Source organism: Ranitomeya variabilis, chromosome 3 (genome assembly GCF_051348905.1).
Source record: "Ranitomeya variabilis isolate aRanVar5 chromosome 3, aRanVar5.hap1, whole genome shotgun sequence".
Lineage (NCBI taxonomy): Eukaryota > Metazoa > Chordata > Amphibia > Anura > Dendrobatidae > Ranitomeya > Ranitomeya variabilis.
In genome coordinates this window covers 30,930,466-30,943,397 of record NC_135234.1, presented here as the reverse complement: position 1 = coordinate 30,943,397, position 12,932 = coordinate 30,930,466, and the positions used below count along the sequence as shown (strand labels likewise).

At 41.0% G+C, this 12,932-nt stretch overlaps 1 protein-coding gene across 1 annotated transcript in view; it reads right to left on the bottom strand.

The window, feature by feature from the left end:
* Nucleotides 1–377: 377 nt before the first annotated feature.
* Nucleotides 378–12,932, bottom strand: part of LOC143817606 (uncharacterized) — a 49,066-nt gene continuing 36,511 nt past the window's right edge. The window contains exons 3-6 of the mRNA XM_077299096.1: nucleotides 3,725–3,862; nucleotides 2,522–2,668; nucleotides 1,770–2,134; nucleotides 378–672 (exon numbers count right to left, since the gene is read on the bottom strand). Of these exons, the coding sequence (XP_077155211.1) occupies nucleotides 483–672; nucleotides 1,770–2,134; nucleotides 2,522–2,668; nucleotides 3,725–3,862 (840 nt within the window). The 3' untranslated portion in view covers nucleotides 378–482. The remainder of the gene's footprint in view (nucleotides 673–1,769; nucleotides 2,135–2,521; nucleotides 2,669–3,724; nucleotides 3,863–12,932) is intronic.

Sequence of the window (12,932 nt, the reverse complement as noted above, 5' to 3'; positions counted from 1 at the left end):
ATTAAAGATTTACGCACCTCACCTGGGAGAGTGAGCTGCTAATGTCTAAAAGCCGGACAGACCACAGCTAACCTGATCTTTTTACCCTGGATTGAGTAATGCTATCATAATAAAACCATGGTACAAGGTCGATTGTAATAATACTCATTACTCTGATGATTTTTATCACATTTATTTCAAACCCTTGAAAATAAATAAAATTTTAGGACAAGAAATATTTTATGTTAAATAATTAAATTTTTTTAAACCTCAATATCTAACAATTACTTTTATACAAACAATGCTACTTTGAATAATTATTATTGTATCATTGGTGAAGACAGTTTCCATGTTAATAATTATAATTTGGGCCATGGAAAATCACAAAATATATATATTTTTTTATTTTTTTTGTTTCATTTGAAACACAACATCAGTAAATTACATAACAACCTATTTTTTTAAACAACGGTTATTGTAATACAAAATCAATAAAGTAATCACTATTCTAAAGCCATAAATTCGGCAGCATAGTCATTGCTAGGCTTAAAACCCATATATTCATCATCATCGTCTGGAAAAGCAAAACGGACTTTATTAACAACACATGATGGTATGGGTCGTCTATTTCCGGCACCTAAGTATCCGTGGATCCATGCAGTAAAGGTTCTATAAGCTGTTTTCCGTAGTTTTCTGTAATAAATATAAATAAAAATAACATTAATATTTTATTAATCAACAAACACATGTTATAACTTTTAATTTTTATATTAATGTAAAAATTTTATCTTATTTGGAATGTTTATATTATTTACCTAAATTTTTATTTTTTACAATAAAATGGTATTAATTTTTTTTTTTTTTTTTTAAGAAATACTACAATTAGAGTTGTATAGTTACATAGGGAGTGCACATGCATTCTTCTGGAGTACCATTAATCACTAATACTGTCACACATTATTTATGTTCTTGTTGTAATATTAAATTTGAAATATACACTAAGAATGTTTTTACTCCTCCCCTGGTCTCCCATGCCCTGAGTCCTCCTGCACCCCCCATGCATTCCCTGCCCCTTGTCCACGTGTAACATGTCTGCCCTGGTGTCAAGTCTCCCCTGTCTCCTTTCTCAACGTGTTTTCCATCAACCCTGTCCTTGTAATCCCTGTGCCCCCTTCTTCCCTGCTCCCAAGTCTCCGTCCAGTATTCCTCTGTCCCCTTGCAGGCATTGTGTCCCTATCCACTGTGCCCTCGGAGTACCCTTGTGCTTGTCTCCCTTTCCCTCTAGTCCCCGTGTGTTCCACTGTGCCCTTGTCCCCTTCCTATTAGTCCCTAGTAGTCCCCTTGTGCATCTATCCCTTGTCCCCGTGTGTAGCCTTGTGTCAGTGTCCCTTGCCCACTAGTCCCTATGTGTCCCCTTGCGCCTGTCTCCCTTGTCCCCTTATGCTTGTGTCCCTTGTCCACGTGTTCAAGTCTCCCTTGCCCATTAGTCCCTTTTTGTCGCCTTTTCAGTGCAAAAGTAAATTTGATATACTGATTTTTATAATAAAATATTTTGGCATGTTGGGGGGGGGGGGACTTTTAGAAAATTCGCACTTGGGCCCATAACTTTATTAGTTACTATTCTGTTTTCAATGTATGCAGTCTCCCCAAAATATTTTTTAAAAAACAGCTATGAAATGTAAAAATCAATGCAGTAATACTTTTCATGAAACCATACAAGCGTACTTTTGAAAAACATACTGAATAATATGCTCGTTATGGAGTAATAATAATACTTAAAACTGATTAACCTTTTAATTTCCTTTGATGGAGGTGGATGTAAATTATGATCCACAGTTCTTAGTACAATATTAACTGTTTCAGTGCGTTCACAGAATGTGTGAAAATACTCATGTAGAGTTATACAACTAAAATCCAACATATATTGTTCAGCATTTTGAATCTCTTGACAACAAATTGATTCAATATTGGTGGGCATTGCAACACAGTTTCCACAGTGACACCAATCATTTTTCCCTATTCTATTTTCTTCCGTGTCATCGTTGAATTCAATGTAATTTTGATAGTTGATACACAAAGGGTTGGAAGGAAAGCACTCTTCACTTTCACAATCCCCACCAAATTTACTATGAAGTTCAGCAAGCATTTTTTTCATCTGTGGACAAATGTAAAGGAAAGATAAAAGAAAATTTTAAAAATGTAGAAATATGTTAATTGAACATTTCGATATAGCTTGCATATATCTTTTGTCTAGGTGTCTCTCTCTGTATATATATATTAAGATATAGACATATAGTAATCTGAATGTATGTCTAGATATATGTAGTCAGATATATAAACATATATTAATACGTGCTACATCATGTAGTGTGATGCACGGATGTATATGTAGCTATGATGCCCCGAGGGTGAGTCTAATGTGTTATGGTACCACAGCCACACTCCACAGCCATAAAAGATTGTGTCGAAGTCTATAGAATAATTTTGTTACACAAAGTCATTAAAATCGCCTATTCTACAACAGTATATCCGTTAAACACACCTCTTCATCACTGCTATCAGCATGAGTCATCATGTTACTATCGGTGATGACCAATCCTTCATCCAAAGGTCTATCACCAATATAATTACTATCAATAACATCGTTTGTTGAGTTACTTGCAACATTTTCATTCTCATCAAATAAAGTCTAAAAAATAAATAAAACATTATAAAAAATTTATTTAAGTTTCATAATAATTGAATAAATAATTATAATTTTCTTTAAAAATGAGAATATATTTTATACATTATATTATAGTTAAAAAAAACAAGCCTAATTCCTTGTCAAAAGGCCTGAATAATAAGTAAATTTGGTATAATGTGACTGAGCAGTAACAATAAAACCCTAAATTTATGTGTTGTTGGCAAGGTACGACTTTGTAGGTTTTTTTTTTTTTTTCCGTATTAAAAAAAAGGATTTGAAAAGATTTCAAACAAGAAAATGCCAACAGTATTTTGTTATAAATAGTGTTGATCATTCAGATAATGCAATAATCGGTTATTGTACGCTAATTGCTGTATTGGAATACCGATACCGAGTTCCGATATTTTTGTGATATTGGAAATCGGTATTGGAGTGTGCGGTGCGTATGGTTACAAGGGTCTGGAGTAGAGGAAACTCTCCTTTAGGCCCTGGGATCCATATCAATGTAAAAAATAAAGAATACAAGTAAAAAATATGGCTATACTCACCCCTCCGACGAACCCTGGCTGTCACCGCTGCAAGCGTCTGCCTCCGTCCTTACCAATACTGTGAGTGAAGGACCTTCTATGACGTTGCAGTCAGGTGACCGGTCACCTGAGCGCTCACGTGACCACTCACCTGACCGCGACGTTATCAAAGGTCATGCACTCACAGGCAGACGCTCGCAGCGGTGACAGCCAGGGTTCTTCTAAGGGGTGAGTATATCCTTTTTTGTTTTTTATTTTATTCTTTATTTTTAACGTTAATATGGATCCCAGGGCCTGAAGGAGAGTTTCCTCTCCTTCAGACCCTGGGACCCATGGAGGATACATACCGATATTTGTGTCACATTTACTTGTATTAGTATCGGTACTTGGTATGTGCGAGATCAGATATTTTGCCGGTATCGGCCGATACCATCCGATACCAATACTGGCAAATATCAGAAGGTATCGCTCAACACTAGTTTGAAATGTATATCTATGAATGTTGAATATAAATAATTAGAAGTTCACATACCTGTATGTTTTCGTATTTATCTTCTACAATACATGACAAAATGTTGTAGTTTGTTTGCAAAACCAACTCTGAATCAGCTCCCCGTGATATTTGCATTATTAGACCATCACCGTCAGTTATCAAAATGTTTTCTTCTGTCTACAATCAATAAAATGAGGATATAGACAAATTAGTTAAACGCATGAACGTCACAGCGCTATGATGCAGAGTCATATTTTTTCTTATCAAACCTTTGAAAATCATAGTATTACGATTACTATTATTTCGAAAATTAAGTCTTGGACACTTTTGTGTGATGTAAAACCCAAGCGCCAGTAGTCCTAAAAGATCAATCAACACATGGCCTAACCACAAAGACATAGTTGTAAAGTTATGCATAGAAAATGTGGAATATAAATGCAATAGATACAATACTTTACAAAGGTTTGATGAATGTGATGAGTAATAGATAATTAAAATTTGAAAAATAAATTACTTTGTCAAGAAAATTAGGTAGTAGACATAATGATTTTTGTACAATAATATCGTATAAATTTTTGAAAAATAGTAAAATTATTTTAATGAAATATGTGTTAAATAAAAAGGTGTATAACAAATACAAGTATTGATAATTCACCATCATGGAATCCTCCTCATTGCGTCATTTTAGCTCTGCGTAAAATTAACATATGTTTTTTAGAAATCGTAATGAAATCAAAAGAATATGGATAGCCAAAATTATATTTTCTATTCCATTCAAAAACAAAAAAAAAATTACATAGTTATTATTATTATGGTGTTTTTTTCCCTAGGTTCAAGGAACATATTGTAATCATATTTCGTATATTTTATTATTATATTTATTTCTCCTCCGAATTTTTCAAAATTAATGCTGCACTAACAACTCAGCACAGAGACCTCGTTCAGGCACAGTTTCAAAGCCCTTGGTGGGGACAGGTGTGCTATGTATTTGAGGAGTCGATCTGAATTTTATTTTTTGAAAAGATCGCATTTATAAAAAAAAAATTTCACATAGGAATTCATAGCGACGTTTCCATGACCACAAACTTGACCTTCCAAAGATGGCATCTTTGCAAATGTACGTCGTCCTTTTTAGGACATGATCATTTATCAAAGCAACAAACATAAAAATAAAGTGACTATGACACTCAAACACTCCGACAACCGACACCCCTATACCCTTACACCCTACACTGTAAGTGACCCCCCATTCCTGTATGTGAAAAGTAAGTGCACCCCCTTCACAATTACATAGTTATTAAGGTTGAAGGAAGACTGTAAGTCCATCTAGTTCAACCCATAGCCTAACCTAACATGCCCTAACATGTTGATCCAGGGGAAGGCAAAAAAAACCCATGTGGCAAAGAGTAAGCTCCACCATGGGGAAAAAAATTCCTTCCCGACTCCACATACGGCAATCAGACTAGTTCCCTGGATCAACGCCTTATCAAGGAATCTAGTGTATATACCCTGTAACATTATACTTTTCCAGAAAGGTATCCAGTCCCCTCTTAAATTTAAGTAATGAATCACTCATTACAACATCATACGGCAGAGAGTTCCATAGTCTCACTGCTCTTACAGTAAAGAATCCGCGTCTGTTATTATGCTTAAACCTTTTTTCCTCCAGACGTAGAGGATGCCCCCTTGTCCCTGTCACCGGTCTATGATTAAAAAGATCATCAGAAAGGTCTTTGTACTGTCCCCTCATATATTTATACATTAAAATAAGATCACCCCTTAGTCTTCGTTTTTCCAAACTAAATAGCCCCAAGTGTAATAACCTGTCTTGGTATTGCGGACCCCCCAGTCCTCTAATAACCTTGGTCGCTCTTCTCTGCACCCGCTCCAGTTCAGCTATGTCTTTCTTATACACCGGAGACCAGAACTGTGCACAGTATTCTAAGTGTGGTCGAACTAGTGACTTGTATAGAGGTAAAATTATGTTCTCCTCATGAGCATCTATGCCTCTTTTAATACATCCCATTATTTTATTTGCCTTTGTAGCAGCTGCCTGACACTGGCCACTGAATATGAGTTTGTCATCCACCCATACACCCAGGTCTTTTTCATTGACGGTTTTGCCCAGAGTTTTAGAATTAAGCACATAGTTATACATCTTATTACTTCTACCCAAGTGCATGACCTTACATTTATCCCCATTAAAGCTCATTTGCCATTTATCAGCCCAAGCTTCTAGTTTACATAAATCATCCTGTAATATAAAATTGTACTCCCCTGTATTGATTACCCTGCAGAGTTTAGTGTCATCTGCAAATATTGAAATTCTACTCTGAATGCCCCCTACAAGGTCATTAATAAATATGTTAAAAAGAAGAGGGCCCAATACTGACCCCTGTGGTACCCCACTGCTAACCGTGACCCAGTCCGAGTGTGCTCCATTAATAACCACCCTTTGTTTCCTATCCCTGAGCCAGCTCTCAACCCACTTACACATATTTTCCCCTATCCCCATTACTCTCATTTTATGTAACAACCTTTTATGTGGCACCGTATCAAAAGCTTTGGAAAAGTCCATATATACTACGTCCACTGGGTTCCCTTGGTCCAGTCCGGAACTTACCTCTTCATAGAAGCTGATCAAATTAGTCTGACATGAATGGTCCCTAGTAAACCCGTGCTGATACTGGGTCATGAGGTTATTCCTCTTCAGATACTCCAGTATAGCATCCCTTAGAATGCCCTCCAGGATTTTACCCACAGTAGAGGTTAAGCTTACTGGCCTATAATTACCGAGTTCAGTTTTTGCCCCTTTTTTGAATATTGGCACCACATTTGCTATACGCCAGTCCTGTGGTACAGACCCTGTTATTATGGACTCTTTAAAGATTAAAAATAATGGTCTATCAATGACTGTACTTAGTTCCTGCAGTACTCGGGGGTGTATCCCATCCGGGCCCGGAGATTTGTCAATTTTAGTTATTTTTAGACGCCGCTGTACTTCCTGCTGGGTTAAGCAGGTGACATTTAATGGGGAATTATTATCACTAGTCATATTGGCTGCCATGGGATTTTCTTTTGTAAATACTGATGAAAAAAAGTCATTTACCATATTGGCTTTTTCCTCATCCTCATCCACCATTTCCCCCAGACTATTTTTAAGGGGGCCAACACTGTCATTTTTTAGTTTCTTACTATTTATATAGTTAAAGAATATTTTGGGATTATTTTTACTCTCTCTGGCAATGAGTCTCTCTGTCTCAATCTTTGCTGCCTTGATTTGCTTTTTACAGAATTTATTTAATTTTCTGTATTTATTTAATGCCTCCTCACTAGCTACTTCCTTTAATTCTCTAAATGCTTTCTTTTTGTCACTTATTGCGCCCCTTACAGCTCTATTTAGCCATATTGGTTTCCTCCTATTTCTAGTATGTTTATTCCCATACGGTATATACTGTGCACAGGTCCTATCCAGGATGCTAATAAATGTCTCCCATTTTCTTTGTGTATTTTTGTGTCTCAGGATATCGTCCCAGTTAATTGCACCAAGATCCTCTCTCATCCGATGAAAATTTGCCCTCCTGAAGTTTAGTGTCCTTGTCACCCCTCTACTACACATCTTATTAAAGGAGACCTGAAAACTTATTATTTCATGATCACTATTCCCCAAGTGACCCCCAACCCTTATATTTGATATGCGGTCTGGCCTGTTGGTTAATATTAGGTCTAGCAGTGCCCCCCTCCTTGTTGGGTCCTGAACCAGTTGTGAAAGGTAATTGTCTCTCATAGTTGTCAAAAACCGATTACCTTTGCTGGAACTGCAGGTTTCTGTTCCCCAATCTATTTCAGGGTAGTTGAAGTCCCCCATAATAATGACTTCTCCTTGAGTCGCAGCTTCATCTATTTGCTTTACGAGGATATTCTCCATTGCTTCCATTAGTTTTGGAGATTTATAACAAACCCCTATCAGTAATTTATTATTTTTTCCCCCTCCCCTTATCTCCACCCACAGGGACTCTACATTTTCATTAAATTCACCTATATTATCACGCAGGATGGGTTTTAAGGAAGATTTTACATATAGACACACCCCTCCCCCTCGCTTATCTGTACGGTCACCCCTGTATTGCACCCCCATTCCCGTGTGTGCCCATTAAGTGCACCACCAGGCCCATGTGTGATAATTTATTGAAAGCCAGGCCCGTGTGTGATAAGTCAGTGGACCCCTGGTCCCATGTGTGAATAGTTATTGATCCCCTTCCCCCGATCCCGTGTGAGAAAATATACGCCACGTTACTATGTGTTAAAAGTGCTGCTGGCCTCGCTGTTCAAGCACCTTGTATTTCCTTCAGGAAATGGCCATTTAGTTTTTATTTTTTTCTTAATTGTACTCACATCATTAATTATTGTTTCTTGTTCAGCGCTTTCCATTCTAATTACAAAAATATAAAAAAAAAAAGGCAATTAGAAAATTAAATTGTTAAAAATATATATTTTATAAAATGTAAATAACTTTTTTAACATATATATAAAAAGTAAGACAGACATTGTTTAAAAACGAGGCTTGAAAGGCAATCTGGCACCACAACACCATATAATAGTTAATGAAAAATTAATCTGGGTCTTATGTCCAGCACTCACAGATTCCGTCACGTTCCTGTGAAATGTATGAAAACCAGATTGTACAATAGTCAACAAGGGCCGGTGCATGCATATGCGATGGACGTTGTGTATCTGGTACGGCACTTCACATCTTCATAAGATGATGTCCTCTTCTTGTCTTCCTGCATAATCTACGGTGCAGGCGTACTTAAGCCCCCGTCTCACATAGCGAGATCGCTGCTGAGTCACAAGTTTTGTGACGCAACAGCGACCTCAGTAGCGATCTCGCTATGTGTGACACGTACCAGCGATCAGGCCCCTGCTGTGAGATCGCTGGTCGTGTCGGAATGGCCTGGACCTTTTTTTGGTCGTTGAGGTCCCGCTGACATCGCTGAATCGGTGTGTGTGACACGGATTCAGCGATGTCTTCACTGGTAACCAGGGTAAACATCGGGTTACTAAGCGCAGGGCCGCGCTTAGTAACCTGATGTTTACCCTGGTTACCAAAAAAAAAACAAAAACAGTACATACTCACCATCTGATGTCCGTCAGGTCCCTTGCCGTCTGCTTCCCACACTGACTGAGCGCCGCAAAGTGAAAGTGAAAGTACAGCACAGCGGTGACGTCACCGCTGCGCTCTGCTCTCACTGTACGGCGGCTCTCAGTCAGAGCAGGAAGCAGACGGCAAGGGACCTGACCGACATCAGATGGTGAGTATGTACTGTTTGTTTTTTTTGGTAACCATGGTAAACATCAGGTTACTAAGCGCGGCCCTGCGCTTAGTAACCCGATGTTTACCCTGGTTACCCGGGTGCTGCAGGGGGACTTCGGCATCGTTGAAGACAGTTTAAACGATGCCGAAGTCGTTCCCCTGATCGTTGGTCGCTGGAGAGAGCTGTCTGTGTGACAGCTCCCCAGCGACCACACAACGACTTAGGCTACTTTCACACTAGCGTTAACTGCATTACGTCGCAAATCCGTTTTTTGCCGAAAAAACGGATGCGTCAAAAAAAGTGAAAAACGTATGCAACGCATACAGCATTTCGACGGATCCGTCGCAAATCCGCTAAACGTTTCCGTCGAAAATACTGGATGCGTTGCATACGTTGCATCCGTTTTTACTATCCGTTGCATCCGTTTTTCCGACGGATCCGTTTTTAAAATGGGAGGCTCCCAAATTTGATTGGCTACTGGAAAATATGGAAAACTATATAGTTACTGTTTTTACAGCCCATCTTTGAGGGTTTTAGTTTTGTGGCAGCGATGGAAGGTGTTCTTGTGAGCATTGCTAGTTTGGTTACCGACTAGTGTTGAGCATTCCGATACCGCAAGTATCGGGTATCGGCCGATACTTGCGGTATCGGAATTCCGATACCGGGATTCCGATACTTGCCGCGTATCGGATACCGGAATCGGAAGTTCTAAGATTCAAAAAGCAGAAATTCAGCCAATGAGATTGATTCCAAGTGTGGGCACATCCTGTTTAGCATGGAGGGCATGAAACTACTGGCAAGGCTGTGATTGGCTGGTGTAATGATGTCATGATGCAGTTTAAAAGTCGCTGGCGCCATTTTGCGATCACTCTGCTGTGAATTCAGTTAGTGACAGGACGCTGTTTGCTGACTGAGGGACAGTTTAGAGATAGCGATTTGCTTCTTTGTGCTTTCCAAAGGCTAATTTAGCAACCGCTGTGTTCACCTACTATTCACCTTGCTTTTGCCTTGTAGCGCTGTTTTCACAGCAATCTGCAGGGTCTGTGTGTGTGTGTGTGTGAGTGCAGCCCAGTCTCCAGTCTGAGTGCAGCCACATAGGCCATCCATAGTTGGTTGTATTCAGTTCAGGGAGGGTGGTTCATTGCCTCATACTGTTCCTTTTTTTTTTTTTTTTCCCAAGTAGTGTAGTCTGCTGCTAATTTATTCAAAAAAATCCTATTAGTGTCTTTCCACCCGTCTCCAGCTAATTTGTGGAAAAACACTACATAGGATAAAGTAGAGGAGGGTTTTTGGGCCTTGCAGCGCCGTTTACGGCTGTCTGCACGGTCTCCGTGTGACTGCAGCTCGCCCTGTAATCTGTGAGCAGCTGTAGCCTGGTTGTCTCCAGCTCAGGGTTTTTCACTGCGTCATACCGCCAAATCAATTTTCTTTTTTTTCAAAGTAGTGTAGTCTGCTGCTAATTAATTTAAAAAAATCCTATTAGTGTCTTTCCACCCGTCTCCAGCTAATTTGTGGAAAAACACTACATAGGATAAAGTAGAGGAGGGTTTTTGGGCCTTGCAGCGCCGTTTACGGCTGTCTGCACGGTCTCCGTGTGACTGCAGCTCGCCCTGTAATCTGTGAGCAGCTGTAGCCTGGTTGTCTCCAGCTCAGGGTTTTTCACTGCGTCATACCGCCAAATCAATTTTCTTTTTTTTCAAAGTAGTGTAGTCTGCTGCTAATTAATTTAAAAAAATCCTATTAGTGTCTTTCCACCCGTCTCCAGCTAATTTGTGGAAAAACACTACATAGGATAAAGTAGAGGAGGGTTTTTGGGCCTTGCAGCGCCGTTTACGGCTGTCTGCACGGTCTCCGTGTGACTGCAGCTCGCCCTGTAATCTGTGAGCAGCTATAGCCTGGTTGTCTCCAGCTCAGGGTTTTTCACTGCGTCATACCGCCAAATCAATTTTCTTTTTTTTCAAAGTAGTGTAGTCTGCTGCTAATTAATTTAAAAAAATCCTATTAGTGTCTTTCCACCCGTCTCCAGCTAATTTGTGGAAAAACACTACATAGGATAAAGTAGAGGAGGGTTTTTGGGCCTTGCAGCGCCGTTTACGGCTGTCTGCACGGTCTCCGTGTGACTGCAGCTCGCCCTGTAATCTGTGAGCAGCTATAGCCTGGTTGTCTCCAGCTCAGGGTTTTTCACTGCGTCATACCGCCAAATCAATTTTCTTTTTTTTCAAAATAGTGTAGTCTGCTGCTAATTTATTCAAAAAAATCCTATTAGTGTCTTTCCACCCGTCTCCAGCTAATTTGTGGAAAAACACTACATAGGATAAAGTAGAGGAGGGTTTTTGGGCCTTGTAGCGCCGTTTACGTCTGTCTGCACGGTCTCCGTGTGACTGCAGCTCTATCTGTTGTCAGTTCAGCCCCCAAAAAATAAATAAATAATAAAGTTCACCAAACACACCAGTTACACCACTTTACATTTCTGTAGGCCACATTAGCTCATATTTGTGTCTAGTCCACACTTTAGATAATTAGTGCTTCTTATACCTGTTAGGAGGAGTTGCTCAGGAATAAGCACACAAATCCGTTAGTACTTTTCTGCTTATCTTTATCAGTCAACCAAGATGAAGAAGGCAGTGAGTAAGGCACGGGGGCGTGGGAGCCGTCGCGGAGCAGGGAGGGGACGTGGGGATTCTGTGCCTGCTGCGGGCACCGGTGACTCATCAGCACCCACTTTCACCAGGCAACAGTCGTTCATGCGAAGCTTTGTGTCCGAGCGCCGTACACCGCTGCTGCGTGAAGAACAAATTGAAGCTGTTGTCGGATGGATGGCAGCTAATGCATCAACTTCCATTAGTGCCACATCCTCTCAGACACAGAGCACTGGAGAGCAGCCATCTGTCTCTTCACCACCTGCCAAATTGCCCAGGCAGACAGAGAGCCCAGGACAGGAGCCGTCTCTACTTCTGTTCTCTGAATCTCTTGGCTTGGAAACAGGGGGCCAGCCAAGCAGCATTGGAGAAATGGAAGAAGAGGCAGGGTGCAGTGATGCCCAACAGCTTTTTCTGTCTTCCTCTGAAGAGGCGGGTGGGCCAGTGGCTCCGGTCACCACATCGCAGGCCGCATCAGCTGATGATGACACTCAGGTGCCACTTACTGGTGCGTGCTCTGCTGCTGAGACTACCCAGGAGGAGCAGTTGGGGGCAGAGGGTAGTGTAGATGATGAGGTCCTCGACCCATCTTGGCGTGAGGGACAGGAAGGTGGTGGGAGCAGCTCTGAGGAAGAGATTCCCCGTACGGCCCAAAGAGGGAGAGGGAGGGGGAAGACTGCGGATCCTGCAGCCTCCGCTTTGGCACCCGTTAGGAGCATGTCTCTTCCAAAAGCCAAAAAGGGCGCTCCCAAGACTTGCAGTGCCTGGTCCTTTTTTGACACAGTTGCAGATGACATTTGCTATGTCAGATGCAACGTGTGTCATCAAAAAGTCAAAAGAGGTCGAAATGTCAGCAACCTCAATACCTCCAACATGTGGAAACATGTGCGCAACAGGCACCCGGCGGAGTTAGAAAAACACACTGAAGAGGTAGGCCAACCAACAGCGGCAGCTACCACCTCTTCAGCTCGTGTTGCCTCTTCCTCTACCTCACACGCAGCTGGTTCGGCGTCCTCCCAGGATCGCCGTGGAAGAACCTCTGCCCCTGTTGTCCAGAGACCCGCTGTAATTCCACCCGCAGCGCCACTTTCCCAGTCATCCACACACTCCCAGCCCAGTCTACAGCCATCGGTAGTACAGGCATGGGAGAAAAGGCGGCCTTTCTCGTCAAACCACCCACGAGCACAGGCTCTGACTGCAGGCATTGCCAAACTTCTGTCACTGGAAATGCTGTCATTCAGGCTGGTGGAGACTGACAGCTTCCGTGACTTCATGTCATTGGCAGTCCCACAG